Source organism: Anas acuta, chromosome 9, assembly GCF_963932015.1.
Source record: "Anas acuta chromosome 9, bAnaAcu1.1, whole genome shotgun sequence".
Taxonomy (NCBI): Eukaryota; Metazoa; Chordata; class Aves; order Anseriformes; family Anatidae; genus Anas; species Anas acuta.
Genome location: NC_088987.1, coordinates 22,239,704 through 22,258,598, shown reverse-complemented (window position 1 = coordinate 22,258,598; position 18,895 = coordinate 22,239,704). Strand labels below are relative to the sequence as shown.

Below are 18,895 nucleotides of genomic sequence, written 5' to 3'. Positions count from 1 at the left end.
CACAGCACACAAAAACAAATACAGTGTATGCCACAATCTGTCAGACTCAGAATGGGTTAACAACCCAGGCATTTCTAAACACATTTCACCCATCATAGACTATTTGCACATGAAGATAGAGTAGGTGTATAACGAACGCAATTGAAGCAATGTTTGTGTCAGCCAGGGAGATAATGAGACTTCTGCCTTTCAGCTGGAATCAGGGTCAAATCCACACCTTTACAAATTTATGCATTCATAATAAATGGCAATTTAATAGATTGATAGTAATAAATTGACAACTGGAGGGGAAGAGGAGCGGAAATAAAGCTTTTACCAGTTTTTGTTTTTTCTTATGAAGCCATGCCCATACATTATTCAATTAACAAGAATACCCTCTACAGTCACTTGAAAATTCCTCTTATCATCTTTGTTCCTTTCTTCTGTATAAAGTGAGGTGGATTTTTCCTCCACAGTTTCAGTGAACCCTGACTGCAGCTTCTAAGAGGCTCATTATCTCTTCTATCACATCGGCTTCTGCTTTCAAGGCTTATTGTTTAGTTCTTAATATAAATTGAGAGACTAAAATGCCTTCAAAACACCCAAGGTGCCTTTGCCACTGAGTATCCAGCAAATCATCATGTCTGACGTGAGACTTGTTTTATCAAAAAAGGAGTACTACATGAACACCAGGACACTCAAATCCTTTGGAAGTAGTATTGCCTTAATTTCTTCCTTCAATAAGAATAAAAATAAAAATAAATACTTGATGCACTATTTAAATAGGCTGTCATTTTGAATCTCCATTATGTATTTGCTTTTATGTAAAATATGTTTTAGTAACATGCAAGGCATTGTGTCCAGCAGGACTCTAAAGTAATACAGTAGCTTCAGTTTTGCAGTTAAATAATTTTAACCAGTATGGACTAGGCTACACAACTATAACCTTCCTAACAAGTACATGATGCTCTGGATTGAGTAAATTGACCTTATTCTTCTGGTCTCTGCTTTGGCCAAGAGCTTCTTGAAGCAACTCACCAAGCTACAATAAACTTAAATAGGGAATTACATGTGAAGTATTCATAAGGGAGTTTACCACTCAGATCTCATTGAAGTTCAATAGGATTATGGGAACGAATTCCCTGAAAACCAATTGAAAATTCACCATCTAAATAAGGGTGCTTGTGTGTGTGTGCATACCTGTATGTGTGTGCACATATATACATATGTGTTCATGCTTGTGTACACGTACACCCACACACATACACAGGCATGTGCAGGCCCATACATGTACACACACGCGGTACAATACGGGAGCGCTCTGAGCTTGACAGAAGGTATTCACGTTATGTTTAAGTGAAACCTTTCCTCTCAATTACTACTCTCAGCAGTTCGTTCTGTCAAACTAATAATACAGGTCTGTGCAGCGAAATGATACAATATCAAGTATTAGCATATAAAATAAAGGTAAGTATAGGTTTCCCATGTCTTTATTTCTTTTCCATTTTCTCTCTGTTGGAGAAATTTGCCAAACCCAAACACTTCCATTTCTTTCTTAAGGGTCTGTGTGGCATTATTGTCTCTGATGGGGGAAAAAAAGTATCTCAGTTTAAGATATGAGGAGAATTTTACCCCTTTAGTTTGTTGGTTTTGTTTTTTTTTGGTTCCTAACAATATACAATAGATATAACTACAGCAGACTATTTCATAGTCCTGTAAGCCTTACATGGCCCAAAGCTGAAGAGAGTCTAGCTGCCTTAACTAAACAAAACAACTTGCTGTAAGAGCAGTTTTCAGGACAGTGATAAATCACAGTGTAATACAATCATGCACTGAGCTCAAAACAAATGTAAGACTGGCACAAATATTATAGTACGACTGGGCAGAAGTCAAAGGTATGTACACGTCATTGACATACATTGGTGCAAGTGCTTTAGACGACATTTAAAAGAAATTTACACTTAAACACAGATTAAATTTATCAAAGTTTGATAAATTTTAAAGACAGTAAAAAAGTACAGAAAACGTGAAAAAATAAAAAATCCAGCAAATCCATACAGTACAGTTTTACTACATTTATATTACAGAATGAAGACAGAAAAGGATACAAAGAATTAAGAGCAAAGAAAATTCTACTGGCTGCATCCAGTGGAATTTCGTTGCCAATGAGAGATGCGCACACACAAATGCACGCAGATGCACAGAAAATAAAGATAAGAAAACAAAAACTCATCTACTGTAACAAATGACAGACACAGAGGTGAGAAACATTTGGCATGTTGCAGCACATGGAGTCATTCACGATTGGCTAACGATGGTACCTGGCTCGGCTGAAGGTCACTGGCTTGCCTGAGCGGAGTAACGGATGGAGGAGGCACACCTGATGTGGACGCAGACCGACCTAATCTGCAACTTGCTTTAGGCTCTGGGAAAGAAGAGAAAAGAAAAGAAACCAGTGAATTGGAGGCCGGTTACCGCTGCGTTAATTGAAACATGGTGGACCCAGGATTCACTTGAAATGGAGTCTCCAGGCTTAGTTCCAGTTCGTCTTGGGCATTTGGCCCAAAAGTTGGGTTAGAAGAAGGGGGGTTAGGATGGAACCCATCCAACATCCCGGCTTCTCTCCTTGCTCTCTATCATCTCAGAAGCTGAAGTAGAGAGTATAAAGCAGCAAACAGACAGGCAGCATATAAAAAACTTTCTCATTGCTCTCCTCCTAAGGAAGGATTGTACAAAAGCAGTGAAGATACTGTGGTACTTTGGATTTGGAATGACACCAAAAGCTCTAGGAAATGTGTTAAGAGCAATAACTTGACAGACAAGAAAGCAGGAAGAAAGGAGAGAAGTTGGAACTTCAACAGTGGTAAATTCCAAACTCAGTTCCCCTGCACTGAGGTGATTACAGAGGCCTTGAATAGAAGGGAGTGTGCAATTCCAGAGAGGAACTGAACAGAAAAAAACATAGGTTTTGCATTTTCCCTCTGTTGTCCATGGAGGCATTTCCCAGAAGGCTCCCCACTGATTCCAGTGCAGCCTACTACTGTTAACATCCTGCCATGAAGGTGACCGTGCAGCTCAGGAGTTCTGGAGGGTTTTTGTGTCTGAGCTATGCTGACACCAGTGTACTACCCCACAGTGTTCTGTGGGGCAGCCCCACGTCTGGTCTAGAAGAAACTGCTGTTTCCTGAGAAAAGGGTCTGCCTGTTTGTGCTTGAGAAAAACAGCTGTCCCTACACTTCGCGTTTATGGCTGAGGAAATATCTCCTTGCAACCTGTGACTTCTGGCTTAGATGAACATGTTTGCTCTCTTCATGTTTTATAAGCCTTCCTCCTAACCCTGTACCTCTCTTTTCTATATAGTGGGTAAACACTGACAACAAGGGCACTCTCATTCAGCAGATACACTTTGTACAATAGTAAACTTCCAATTTTATCTGAAATGATAGTGGTTTAATAGGAATAACAAATAATTATAATAGTACCAGGCCTCTTCACAAGGAGTTGAAAGAATTTCTCCTATTTGGTCCTATATTTTCATGAAGAGAAGACTTATGCCTTCTGTAGTCCAGGTTTAGGATATGCCTTTGAAGTGCATATTCTCATATATCTTATTCTCATATATCTTTTGCTTCCATGTCTCTGAAATATATTTTCTCATGCCTCATTTGCACTGCTGCTTTGTCTGTGTATGCTTTATATTAATATCTCTTTACTACCTGGATCTCTAGTATCATTATTAGCCACTGGTCAGGCCATTGTTTGAAAGGAATAAAATTGTCCATCACTAGCACATCCTTAAGGTCACTTGGCATATCTTGGAAACTTGAGGACAGCTGGCACAGTACGCCACCTACCAGCAGTGTGCTGAAATATGTCCTTCCAATCTCACTGATGCTTTTTCATTGTCACCTTAAATGCTTATTTTCATTGGAATTCAGAATTCAATAGAGTATGGAGAAGAGCTATCCACTTAAGCTGGAGCACTTAGACCAGTGAAAGCATCTGTATGGGTGAATATTCATCAACTAAATATTAATAGGTTGGTTAACATCCAGCTGGCTGAGCAGCAAAAATATTGATGCTGTTTGACGAATGCATTATTCAATTCACTCATTCCTAGTCAGTCTGTAAACATACCACGAGTCAACACAGCAATAAGCAGGCAGAAAGGAGCGGACTGATCTCCCCCATAACCTTGTGTTTTGTACATAATCTGTTGTTTTGCTTTTTTTGGACTTGGGTTGTTATTTCAAAGGTTTGATTAGATTTTTTGTTCAGATTTCACAGTCTGCGTGCCAGATTTCCGACTGGTTCTTTCCGTAGTATAGATATAACAACAGATCTCGTGTCCCCTCCTAGAATTTTGCTGGGGTTTCAGAGAGGGCAAGAAGTGGGGTTTTCGGTTGTTTTTCACCTACTGCTAAGTAGAGGCTTTGTTTTTGCTGTGACAAGCAAAATCAGACGTGCAGCATGTCAAAAACTCTGAGGCATTGTCTGCCATTGCTTCTGAGTTGTTTTCTTTACTTTGGAAAAGCAGAGAGAAGTGTCATAATCTCTAATTTGGATATATATATAGAACCATTTCCTTGCCAAAGAGACTCCTTTCATCTAGAATCAAAGAAATAAAATCTATCACGCACAGATGAAGTATTAGTTCCTTTATCTCCCTGTAATATATTTTACAGTATTAAGGAAACTATTGCATTTTCCATGGTGAACCTCAACAAGAGTGGTTTCAAAGACTGTTCTATCTATTTTATTTTTTAATAAAAAAAAAAAAATCAGGAAGTTAGGTTATGCAGTGAAATGAAATGGATTATTATTATTTTTTTAATATCCATTCCATTGCTCTCAGAGGGAATATTTTTAGACCAAATAAATATTCTGTTCTACTGTAATTAGTGCTCTGAGTAACATCTTCACACTGCACGTTACTGTGGAAAAAAAAACATAAATGCTCTGTTGCATAAGTGATGTCCAACTCACTGTTCTGCATTCTTCAGCATGTTTTTTTCTGGCTGGACAACTTATTCACTGTACTGAGCGTAACTAGATTTTGAGTACAGTGGTTATTTCAAACACTAATTTGTACTTTAGGCCGTCTAAAAAGTAGTGAGAGGTTTTCTTGAATAATTTTGTGCACTATTCAACATCTTTCAGTATCTTGAACTCTTGTTCATATGGTCAGTTCGGCTTGTCTGCAAGGTCTGCATATTGATATTTATCCTGGTTCTAGAAAGAAAATGGTATTAGTATTTCCTGATTAGAACCTTGAAGGCAGACCAACTTCTGGCAGAACATCTCAGGGATAGTTTGTAATGTGAATGATATTGAGATGGCTCACTATTAACATATTGAAATGAGTAGTCATGAGACTTCTTGAGAAGTTCCCTCTGTAACTATAATACATGGTGTGGAGCAGGGGATGTTTTTATCAGGCAGCCTAAGCACATATGTGGATGTATCCTCTGGTTTGAAAGCAAAACTGCTTGAAAGAGTTCCAGAGTCGCCACTCCGAACATAAGACCCTCTCTGCATCCAACCACTAGAAGCTTTTTGCCATTGCTGCAAGCTGTTCGAAGGCTGACGAGGACTAGCAGCCTACTGCCAAGCAAGGGAACTAGTAGACGTATGTCTAAGTGCTTTACTGGACGGGGTCCAGAGGATGCAGTGCACTTGAGTAGCCATTAGAAATGCCCCTTGCAATCAATGGGGCTTGAATTCTGGAGCATGAGGTTGGAATTCAGTAGATTATTCAGGGTAGCTACTGAGCTGCTCTGTAGATTTTATTTAGTTGTGTTATGCATAAAAACGTTCATCAGATTCGGTTGCTATATTTAACCTATAAAACTTTTTTAGTGTCATTTTGCACAGCTTCAAATGACATGTCCCTCTTACCCTGCCGAGTTACAAAAACCGCACTGCTCACCAAGTGCCTGAACCACCTCCAGCAGCCAGGTGCCGATGCAGCGCAGTGCTAGGAGGGGCTGGCTGGTCAGCTGTGTATCAGTGCCATCAGGTCACCTGTTCTGTCACCCACCCCGTGGTAGGGACCACCTCCACCTCCATGTGAAGTATGCCCACAGACATAGTCAGCTGCACTGGGACTGGCATTACTCAACTCTAAAAAGCTGAGTCCTGACAATGCCAGCAGGGTTACATGTGGATATAAGTGAGCAGACAGCCCCACTGGGACAGCATCGTGGGTTGTGAATTTTAGGAGAGAATACCCAACACAGAAATACAGGTTTTCCAATCACAAATAAGATCGCCTTAAAATTGTGTACTTAATTTGTATTTGAGCACTCACAGAAATGACCTGTTTTCCAGAAGTATAACAAAGTGCTGTCAGCTTAGCTAAAAGACGTAGAAGCTTGGTTGGTTGCATTTAGGGCAGAGGGAGTTGCTGGATTTTTCTCAGTAAAGCAGAATGCTGAGATGAGACAAGATTTTATGGAAATATTTTCTATCAGTTTTATACCAATGTGTTATGGCTTTCTATATTCTCCAGAAATACAACAGCTCTGCAGAATTTTTATTTTTGGATCTTAACGGGAAGAGTTCTTTTATTCATCCAAGGAAGACTTCATTCTGCCTATCCTAATCTTAATTCAAAAAAATACTCTGGCTGTCACTTACATTGGAGAAGCTTCTTATCCTGTCACAGTCTCTTCTTTGCACATGAAAAGAGAAATATTGCTTATTTGCTACAGCTGCCAAGAAGCACGTTTTGAATTAAACAAGGCGATGTGACAGGCTGAGAGTAATCACATGCAAAAAAAAAAAAAAAAAAAAAAATAGAAAAAGAAAACATGCATACTGGAAAAATGAATCACACCTATTATCATCATACTGGCCTGGCCATGTTGGTCTCCTAAAAAGGAGTAAGCTGAAACATAATTGGAAATTATGCAACCTTCAGGTGGAATGAAATCTATATTATTCTTTCACATACAGAAAGTATTCAGGACTCCACCTTCAGGAGTCACTTAGTGCTGAAAGCACAGCAGCATGTCAAACTGAACTGTTTTCACAAAGGAAGCACCAAACCCATGCAACTCAGTGTTACTAGATACCAAGAGGCCAAAAGCTTAGCTGTACTCAAAAACAAGTCAGATGACAAAGCCCATGTCTGCATTAGATGAGGTATGTTTTAAATTAAGATTTGTTCTGAACTGTCATGTTTCAGATCAATGTCAACAACATAAACAATGAGGTAAGGAATAAACTCTGGCAGCGTGTTGGTTTTTTTTTGTTTGTTTGTTTTATTTTGTGGTTTTTTTTTTTTTTTTTTTTTTTTTTTTTCTTTAACACTTCTTTCTGTTTTTCTCTGAAGCTTCTGGCATGGATATCCATCAATCTGAGGACTCTGGACCAAAAGGACAATTTGGGAATTGCTTTGTTTCAAACAGCTGTAACGCCACCGCTGCAGAGAGCAGTGCATACAGGCTCTGGCATGGTGTGACCCAGCACACTGGAGATCACACGCCTGGCTCCTGGCACACTGGGTTGATCCCCTTAGTGTACAGCGCCCAGTACTGCTCATTTGGTTTAGGCAAGTAGGCAAACTCCAGCAGCACTGGGTCCTGGCCTGGACCTGGCTGCCCAGTAATGTGCATCTCCAGCGTTAAGTTACCTTTGCTTCAAGAATCCTTGAGGTTTTAGTAGCACAGTGATACCCTGATATTGCTTGAGGAGAAAAAATAGGGTTTGGTGGGAATGCTGAGTCTTTGAGTGAAGCAGCCCTACCTAGCTTTAATTGGTACTTTGCCACTATTTCCTTCTCCTGTTAATGAATGTCACCGTGGGCTCCACAAGCATCTCTTCGTTCCCAAAGAGCTGGAAGCTAACTATTCATTGCTTCTGCAAATCCACCACAATATGAACCAGGAGTTCTAGTGAAAGACTTACTCCCTTCCTGATTATCTGCAACGTTTGCAGCTTGAATACTAAATGGATTGTCTGAGAGACAAGATGATGGCGATTCAAAACCAGTACACAACTGAAGAGAATTTGATAAAGGCAGTGCAGTGCCTGTCTCTAGCAGCAGGTGGCAATGCAAAATACTGCTTCATGGCTGCAGTTAGAAAAAAAGAAGCAACATTCCAGAAAATACTCTTCAAAGCTCCTGGAGTGCAGTTATCACAGCTTTCTGTTTCACAGATCTCATTTGGCTGCTCAGTACAATCACAATGACTTTCTTAAAGGCCAGCGTGTCTCCAAGCCACTTACATTGCTTTCTGTTAAGAAACAATATGATGACAAGAAACAGAAAGTGGTCTTGACAAATTACGTGGCATATGAGAGAACAATCAGTCATTAGTGACAGTGCATCTGACAGGCCATGCTCATTTGAACAAAATGACCAAAAGATTCAAGATCCCATTTGGAGCAGGTTAATTCCCCTACTGATCTTACAAGCAGGTGCAGCGATCCCACAAAAAAATCAGGTACTCACTCCAGTTCCAGTAGTTAATCTGTCTCAGCAGAGCTCCCTATTGAACACACGCGAAAAGTCCTTGCAGATTGTTTCTGTTTTACCGCAGAGCAATTCAACCCCATTTTCTTTAAATTATTCCAACAGTGCCCTAACAAATGGTTGGACCAGTGCAAAAGAGGAGGTAAGGAGGTAGGCAGCAAACTGCGGTGTTTCAAGGGCATGACCACACTTTTATTTATTTATTTATTTATTTCTCGTGTCTATGGTATTGGAAAGAGAGTGAGAACTGTACTGGGGATTGCCCTGATTTTATTTGGTCCTGTGATAAATCTAAGTTCCATATTTGTAGCACAGAATCCCTATCTCCTTGATCCCACAGAATGTTATACCCATACAAATGTATTAAATTTCTTTTCTTGCATTCAGTTACGGTTTTAATTTAATTGTAAGAAATGAACTGTTACAGTTCATGTACAAGTTCATTGATGAGAACTGTATACAGCATTTTAAATGCAATGCCCAACCGATTAAGGTAAACCATGTTGCTCAGGCAACAGCTAGAGACACTGGGAAAAAATACTCCCGGCAGATGAGAGGCAATATTCATCAAATAAAATCACAAAATCTGTGGGGAAGGGAAAATCATAATCAGCTCACAAATTTTCCAGGATAAAAAAGGAGTCAAATTTGAGCCAATAAATATTTCTGTAATTTTGCTTTCCATATGAGTCTTTGGAAGTCTTAGTTAAGCCGGACAAAGTCACAGTTAACTAAATCAAGGCATGATTCAACAACTATTGCAGTTTGCTGACGCCAAACTAAGACTGAGGCCAAAATGTTTTGTCTGCTTTTGGAGATCAACCAACTGTTTAAAATAAAACTTATGCAGATAGTTTGGAGAGAAGTGCCATATTTTGCTAAGAACTTACTCTTTAATTTTCATTTCCCTTCCATTCTGCTGCACGGTGTCATCCAGCAGAACTGAAAATATTGCTACAGACATTTGGTGTAATTATGAAATGTCCTGATATGATTTGATGTGGTACCTTTAAACCTACTCTTTTACCTGCACTAGCACTGATGTTGTGTAATATACCGGGAACAGAATTCTTAGCAAAGCTGTGTGCTAACCTGGAAAATTTCTAGGTACCAGAAAGCTTTGTAAGAGTAGAAATGTTAACAAAAGGAACTAAAACCTACATTACCCATGCTGGAGTCATGAAATTTGCAGAAAAGTCCTTTTTGCTGTTACGGGCAGGACTGTTTCATGGGCATGCTGTAGCAAGAAAAGCTGGACTATACAACTGCTGTAAATGATACTTCACATCAGTAAAGGCTGTTCAAGTTATCTACTGAGTTTCTGGTGTAATTTCCAGCAAGGCAGGGAAAATGCAAGTCCCATTATCATACAGGGAAGTAATGCCCTGCATGAGTGCTGAGTAACTCTGCTATCTCAGCACTGTAAAGACTAATCTCTGCCACTACTGCCCAGCAGACCACTCCGGCAGGAATAGTTTCTTGTTTGAGTAGCTCCCTCATAGCCTTATTTTTACTGAAGACTGGCCATGAGGCTCCATTTCTATATATGCCAGCTGTTTTTAAAGTGGGTATTTTTCACAGCCCAACCAATAAGCAATACTCTAAGTGAACTGTCAAATCTCAGAAGTGATAATGCAGTGCTTATCCAAGAGCTATACATATCTGTTTAGGTGGACATTCATTTATCAGGTGTGTTTGTCTTATTCAATTTATTAAACAGGCTGCATTACTTTTCATGGTCTATGGCAATTCATTATTATATATATATGAAATATGATGGATAAAATGGATAGATATGAATTTGAGACTTCTGAAATCTATAGTCACTTTGATAGAAATTTATGTATAGGCATAAAGAAAAGGCAACTGTGTCCACTCACCTAGCATACCAATAAGAACCTTGTTTCTGCAGTGCGTTTTTGTTACCATATGTGACATCTGAATTTGTGAACTTTTCTCTAAGTTGTCATTTGCAAAGAGGGGAGGGCTCTCTGCCTTAGTGTTCCTCTTCAATGTCAAATGGATTTTTTTAAACTTCTTTTAAAATAGCTGAATGGCAAGTTTACAGGTTTACATTTTCTATCACTATCCCAATCCTGTTTCAGTAGAGAGCACAAGCAGACAGCGCAACGCTTATTACATCAGCAACTAATGGGCAGATTCTAGAAGATATCTGGAAGCCTGAAGAATCCAGATGCTTCCCTACATCTTCAGAGATCCTTTAGCTCACAAGGAGATTCATGAGAGCTTCCCCCCTCTGCTGTTAGACGTACCTGAGCTGTTGCTTCCAGCCAACATGGTTGGACTGACAGAGGATCTCCCCAGCCTGCTGGAGACCATGGGTGGGCCCGGCGTTCCATCCCATTCCTGAGCTTTCCCTGGCTCCCTGGAGGAAGCTGTCCCATGGTGGACTCCCCTCTCTTTGTTTTCCAGCTTTGGTAGTGGTTCAGTGCTGTGACTTCTGATCTTCAGCTCATCTAGCGGTTCTACAAAATACACAAATGCGTATTTCATTATAGAGTGCCTGCTAATTACGTATATCATGTAACAATGTTTTGCTCAGTATTCTATATATACCAATCATAAATCTTTTAAGCACAATTTATATCACCATTTTGCTATCTAGGCCCCAAACCTATTACGTATGTTGGTTTCAACACACTGTTTAATTAAAACAATACACAATGCAGGAGATGGGTAAAATGTGACTTTTTTGCTAAAACTTTGCACACCAGGAAAATATTTCTGAAAATGCTATCCTATCAAATTATGCTTTTATTAACAGTTTAGGGAAATACTTCAATTCTTTTGAGCTGTCATTTCTCTGAGAATAAGTTCTCTGGGCACTTTCTAAGGAAGCTGTCTCCTAAGGCAATATTGTGCAAGCAACATATCTGCACTCCTCCATGAGCACTAACAGAAGGCACACGAACCACAAATCTGTCCAGCATTAATATTTTGGGTGTGCCCAACACCATAACCTAGGGAATAATATTTCACTTCTCTGAAAAATCCTTGGAGTCGTACAATGACTTTCTGCTTGCAACACCACGAGTCAATATTAGGGAAGAAATTCAAAAAACAATTGAATGATTTTTTTTTATTTTTTTTTTCAGGCAGTGATATCAGCTTTCTTCATGGCTGGTGATTTTCTGTTCCTTTCCTGAGACGCTCATTTCTTTTCTTGCAGGTTGAGCAATGCGATGGAGAAACAATTCAACCTTTTCCATCTGTAGCTGTGAAAAACTCACATGAAAAACTATACACTGAAGAAGTATTAGATTACTAAGTCATAACAGCTAATCACTGTGGTACTCAGTTATTCAAAGCCTTAACTGTTTAATTCCTTTTAATAGAAAACATTTGTATGAGTTTGGATTTTTATGCTTCATATTTAAGCTCAAAAACATCCTTATGTGATGCTCTCAGTCCTAGCCATACAGGTTTAGAAATCAGCCCCCTGATGTACCTTAATTTCAGCGTGTACCAACAGTCTTGGAATTTACACTTAATACAGACGGACAATCTTTCCTTGAGACTTGCCTGGAAATCTTTTTGTGGCTACAAAAGACATTCCAAAATGGGGGAAAGCCAAGTGGAGGGAAAATGCCAGGAGCCATTCACAAGCAGGAGGTGACAACAGCCCCCAGGGGATCCACATATCTCCGGCAGTGCTCTGGGTGTGCAGGACTGCCAGAGATGCAGTGCCAAAATTAGCCTGAGTAACCCCTTCCTCTCCTGATCCCCCCCAGGGCCTGGAACTGAGACTCTGCAGCGGGAACTGCCACGCAGGTGGTGCAGTCCCATGAAAATGAACTCTGCTTTGTGGCTCAGCCCTTCTCCCACCATTCACCCTTGCGACAGTAGAAGTGGTAGAGGCAATATTTGACATCTACATGGGATGACAGGGACCACACTTAAGCACAACAGCAACAAAATCTCATATTTTGGCTTTGAGTTCTTTGACAATCCAGTCTGCAGATGAACTTGTTGAAGAGCACTAACAGAGTCATTCTGAAATTTCCTCAAGGAAACATATTGGGAAAAAAAAATCTAACTGGATATGCAGTGTAATATTAATTGTGTAACCATTAATGTACTTCACGAATTACTATTAATTAATAGTGAAAATTCATGTTAAGGATATCATACCACAACCTCCAAAATTTTATTTATTTTGTTATTACTCACAGTAGTAACATTCCATCAGAAAAGTAAAAAACAATCCCAGTTTAGCAAGTCCCATAAACAACACTCAGTGATATTTGTGTGACAAAGACAGTCAAAAATCAAACCACTTCCTTGAACTTCTAGGTCACTTACCTACTTTAATGTGTGCAAAAAAGAATACTGTAATGAAAATCCAAACTGCTTGTTTTTCCTGTTTAGTACCCCCACAGGGTATGAAGTTGAATAGCAGTCTGTATCAGTAGAACATGACATCTGCCTTTCAGGGACCTGTGCTATGGTGTCTGTAACACAGCTCTGTGACTGCGGAAAGAGACTTGCTAATACAAAGAGCTGCGCAAAGAATTGCTGAGCCCAAATTACTAGATTTGAACTGTTTCACTTACCAATAAAAAGGCTTTTTTTTTTTTCTGAATGTCAATCTATCAAAAATAATTGCGCAAAAATAATATGCACACGCATCTGATTTTCTTGTTCTTTTTACCAATAACATGCACTTTGAACGACCAAAATTTCAAAATATTTTGGAAGTGCACACAACTCTCTTTCCCACCAATACAGGACTCTGTCTAGCTTGCAGTGCTTACATTTCAGCAAAATGAAGAGAAAGCCAAAAGAATAGCAAGTGTGTTCAAAAATACCGAAGCTGGCCCTACAAGCACCCCCCAGCTCAACGCATCATGCAGTAGAGTTAATTTACTATGCCATGCTACTGGAAACGCTGTGATTGCCTTGGTGAAAACCTTCCCTGTGTGCATCCCATTGACACTACTTGAACACCAGCCCTTGAAATCTCACATGCTCGTGCAGTCAGCCCTTAGTTACAGTGGAAACACTCCATGTGAGTGTGGAGCTAAGGATCTGTCCACTTCAGTTTACTCAAAAGAGGAGCATTTGTGCTTGGTGCTTGATAAAAATGATTTGTGCATTCCTAGTTTTATTATCAGCTAGATCAAAGTACAGCAGTTCTCTACAAACAGCTGGAAACTATGGAAGTATTCAGGCTAAATAAAGAGTTGGCTTATAGTCTGTTTCTTTGTAAGGTGTAGAAAATCAGTTTTCAGCTGGCTGTCTAGACTTTGTAAATTTATATTCCACTATTCTTTCGGGGGGGCTTTTCAGTTCTCAGTTTATCTGAAAAGTAATATATCCTAAAAATGAAAAGCAGATTGAATCAGATTATAATGTCAAGCAACCCATCCCAGAGCCCAAATCATTATTATTTTGTGATCATTATCAGTAACACTGATACACAATCAGAAAAACAACCTGTCAGTGTTTTATCTGGTTTTCTATAATATTACTTTCCTGTTTACTTCAGAATACATTTAGAAAATAATAAAAAATTGTACTGCTTCACTTTCACTCAAATAATTTGTAGGGAATTTTACAAGAATTTCAGCTTCCTTAATAACTGTCAGTGGGAATCATACTCAGTCAGTAAGAAAAAAATCACTGTGCTAGTTCTTGCTTGATTAAAAAAGTATCTCACTTTTAGTGTGTCTGGGACAGCTCCAGAAGTGCCAAACACTCCTCTCCCAGGTCCTGGAGCAACACTGGGACCTTTTGGTGACTCCCACCTGCACTTGGAGCTTTTCATACTGTCAGCTACTCTCTGCTGAAAATGCAGCCCCATGGAGCAAACTCAGTGGCAGAAATTATTGTCCCTCATAAAAACACGGTGGTCATGGCTTTGTATTTTCACTCATGCCGTCAGGCAGGAGGCACTGGCAGACAGCAGAGCACACATGTAGCTCCTGGCTGTTGGTACCTATGGGGTGGTGGTCTTATCATTGACTGAAACTCAAGCCAGTGTATTAAAAGTGTATTTTAAACAGGGCAATACTTGAAAAAGACTACAGCAAGATTTAAGAGGCCACTTTATCCACATTGCTGCCCTACTAAAGACACAAACTCTGACTGGTCACATATACTCTGCTGGAACATAACAGTAGCTGCCACACATATTTTTTTTTAAATTATTATTATTACTTTTTATTTGAGAAGTGCAGCAACACAGATGGGATCTAAGTTACCTCATGCTGCTAAAAACCTTAATTTGAAGTTCGGAGATACTGAAGCTCAGTATTATGCTGGGAATTCACCGAATCATATGATGGCCACAGGCAAATCTTTTCACAGTCAAGTGCTGTATTTTGAAAGCTGAAATTATTATGGAAAGCATCTTTATTGTTCAATAATTCGTAAGCCAAAATAGTACATAAAAATGTAAATTTCAAGAAATAATTCACTGCTTTAAATATTTATGGATACAGTTGGTTGAACTGCCATAAAGGCATTCAAATGCTTCAAGCACTTCCAGGTGTCACTGTATTTTAATATTCAAAGACATGCATTTTCCTTATTTATATCACGTAAATCTCAGGCTTTTCAATGTCAAGAATAAGATGGTGGCTAGAATCTTGTACAGAGAACATATTTTATTTATAATTGATGTGTACAGTTTCCCCTTTATGAAGGATCCCCTAACAGCTACGCACTCGGCGAGGCTGGCGTGTGAGCTGGGGGACTGGAAGACTTGTAAATGCTGAAGAAAGTGAGAAACAAACCGGGTTAATCAGCTGTAGCTCAGACCAAAGCAGACTGCAAAACACAGCTAAGGAAAACATCTTACCTGAAAAGCTGCCACTCAAATGAATATATACTCTGTGCTCAGGCTGCCACTAAGCTCTTTCAAACACAAATTAACCTCAGGTTCTGGTTAGCACAAAGCTAGGTGATAAACAGCAGAACCTTTGTAACTGTTTGGGCCTTTTCTGGGGGAGAGAAGAAGAGCCATTGTCTTAAGGAACTTTAAAGGAGGCTTGCTCTCTGCCGTCTTTGTCAGTTGTGAGCTGAAACATATAAGCTAATCAACCATGCATTATTCATGTAGTCTTCTTCTGTGTGTTTGTTATAAACCTAAATAAATAATACATCACTCCAGGCAGAACTCGGATACTTTGGGAAGTAAATGGCACTGCTCACAGGGCCTATATTTAAGCATGAGCAGGCACATGTAAAGCCAGAACAGCACCTGGGATGGGGCGATGGGGTGAATGACAAACCCCAAGCACCCCAGTCCTGGCACTACAGGCCTCACCCCACACCTACAGCTGCACGGTGGGCATGCAGGAGCAGTGATGTCCCCAAGGGCACACCTGGCCACCAGCAGCAGTGAGGGACATACCCAAAGGGACACCTGGCCACCAGGAGGGACAGAGACGTGGGATCAGAATGCAGCCAGCACATGTGTGGTCGGAGCTAACAGACATGTCTCAGGCTTCAGCCCCTTCCTCATCCTTTCCCTCTAGGTCCTGGTGAGGACAAAAAGCCACCCCCAGCTCCACCTGTGTCCTACATCATGCCACCAGCACAACAGCAGCATGTGCCCATCCACTGTGGACCTCATATGTGGAGCCCTTGAGGAAATCCCAGGCCGGTGTTACTTCTTTCTGCACACCAGGAATTTGTATTTACCTGTACTACACATTTCAAAAATAGGATCAGCCTTTTAATGGCTTTCTTGATGTGTGGTTGACTGATCTGTACAGTCGTAAATGTATCACAAGCCCGCCCAAAGAAAACAAATAGGCTATTAATAGTGCACATGAGAAACGTGGATAATGCTCGGTGCTTAAGCCATTTTTCCACCAAAACGGGAGTATATTATACTGTCAGTGAAAGCCATTTCCTCATCTTTATTAACTATGGTGGTTTGTCTATGCTGACTTCATCTGCTTGCTAATTAGGCAGAAGTTTGCTTTGCATATCAATTTTTAATACCCCTTTTTACAGTTAAGTGAGAGTTGCAGCAGCCAGCTTGTTCAATTAAAAGCAGCTCTGACCTAGTTCCATGCAAAATCAATAGAAAGCCTGAAAGAGTCTCACAAACCATCTAACATTTAAGGAGACATGGCTGAAATGCTGCTTGGTGTTCACTGAGCACATGCTCCTGTGAGCAGCGTGGGGTTTGTTGTTACAGAGAAATACGGATGAGTTCACATCTGCCCGGTACGGACCTGCCAAGATCAGCCCTGCCTGCTACAGACAGCAAGGGGAGGGAAAGAGGCACCGCTGAAGAATCTGTTTGGTCGATTTTCTGTGTCTATCCCAAAGCTGTTAAGTGGGCAATCCTGGCAAGAACAACGACGAGATAGGAAGAGAAAAAGCCCATACTGCAATTAATTGGAGAATGACCAAAAAAAAATAAAAAATGGGGGGGGGGGGGGGGGGGTAGATTTATAACAAAAGATCATCCAAAGCTTCAGACTTAAAAATAAAATAAAATAAAAAATAATACAAAACAGAAATTTGGAAAAGGAGAAAAACATTGAAAACATTGTAAAGGGAGACAGATATTCTCATATGTTAACTTCATTGAGTAAACTTAGTATATATGAAACTCCAGAAATTTCTGAAGGACCATTAGGGAAGTAAGTGATATTCAATGAAAAATTAAGATTATTAAGATCTAGGTGAGAAAAAGAATTCTTCAAATTTCAATAAATTTCAACCAGCATTATCAGTAGCTTAAAAGATAAAGTTTTAGAAGTTCTGCATTTTAAGACATACATTTAACACTGTTTGATGGCATACAGTAAGAGGAGAAATCCTCTTGTGATTTAGTCAGTCATCTTCTTGATTGACTGAAATATAGGAAAACCTGTTTTTAATCTTACATAAGGAGAGCCATTTAAGACAGTTATATTTTGCCACATATTATAGAAATGGTGACAACATAATACCTCCCGTTTCCAATGGGGCCATCATTATCTCATAATGATTTCTTTCACTCCCACCCTTGATCTTTCACATGTGCCTATTCTGATCCAGTTCACGTCACAGCCTGATCTTTTGACTAAGAATATACCTGAAGTATATGCATTATTTTACAGCTGTATTACCAAGGCAATTAAAAATCAACATCCTGGGATTCTCACCATTAAATCAAGTGGTATTCTTAGAAAGGATGTGTTGTGGTACTCTATTAGTAGGTTTACTACTTACCTCGGAGCAGTCACAGTTACGTAATTAAGCAGAACACTTTATTCTCTGATATATACATATATATATGTCTAATTCCAGTTTTCAAAGCTGGATATATTGGGAATAACCAAAACCTCACAGAACCTCAACACAAGCCTCTCTGTTCCCCAGTGTTTTCTTGGGCAAAAATCTAAGTACAGCAAGTCAAAGGCAATTTTGTCGTTGACCTCAACAAAGCAAGGACTTTCCTGTAGTTATTATTTTGGGCTAGCCAGCTAGGCTGATTCATATGAGTGTATAGCATAGTTGCTATGGGTGAGCTGCAAACATCTCTCCTACGTAGTCTGTGCACCCAGCCCCCCTCACTGATAATCCAGGCTGCCCTTTCAGTCAAACTAAATACGTGCACATAGAATTTGTACTTGTAGATGGGTACATACATGGTCTATGTCTATTTGCAGCAAACAAGATTTAAGTGCAAGAAGAAGAAAGATGATTATTTTGAAATGCTGGGATGGTTTTGTGGCAGTCTTGAGAACCTTACCTCTCCTCCTGCCTTCCATACAGGTATCACTGACCCTGCCCTTGGACTGACGCTATTCAGCGACATGTGTGTGCAACACAAGCACATCTTGCCATCCTCACCCTAAACTCAGCACTGATCAAAGAAAACACTGTTAGACAAAACAGGCAATTAAACTGTGGAAATCAGTGACACCTTGCTATGAAAGGTTGCCCAACTGTTACTAGCTTTCAATGTGAAAGGAAGATGGAACCTACTCTTACTTAACTGCTTTCCTTCCCAACATTGTTCATCTCACTACATTCTCATTCCATTATTCAGGTTCTTAGGTGCACAGCCTTCATGTTTTGATGTGGAACTGAAGGTTGGATGGTCACTGCATATGTGCTAGCACAGTATGACAAATCAGAAGAAAAGGGAGAGACAAAAAAGCTGAAATATACAGACATTTTAATAAAAATGTTTTGGAAGACAGTTCATGACCTTAAGTTTCAAAGCTTCACTTCAAAATATCAATTGTTAATAGAAGTGCTGACTGTATCAAACTTGGCAACATTTTTTGTCAAGTTTTCTGCTGAAAAGCAGCCTTTGAACTACAACAGCGGTTCAAATGCAGTGTTTTTCCATTGTTTGATCACTTTTGTATCTTCTAAAGTATACGGCATCATCCACATACAGCAGTAAACAAAAATCTGTCATTGGTCAAAAAAATATGAAGATAGCAATGCGTGCACTGG

The 18,895-nt window shown here is 39.7% G+C and overlaps 1 protein-coding gene across 4 annotated transcripts in view; it reads right to left on the bottom strand.

The window, feature by feature from the left end:
* The window catches only part of NYAP2 (neuronal tyrosine-phosphorylated phosphoinositide-3-kinase adaptor 2), a 136,623-nt gene that overhangs the window by 21,779 nt on the left and 95,949 nt on the right, over nt 1–18,895 (bottom strand). For all 4 annotated transcript variants that reach the window (XM_068692156.1, XM_068692157.1, XM_068692155.1 and 1 more), the window contains exons 6-7: nt 10,732–10,944; nt 2,301–2,404 (exon numbers count right to left, since the gene is read on the bottom strand). In XM_068692156.1, coding sequence (XP_068548257.1) covers nt 2,301–2,404; nt 10,732–10,944 — 317 coding nt within the window. The remainder of the gene's footprint in view (nt 1–2,300; nt 2,405–10,731; nt 10,945–18,895) is intronic.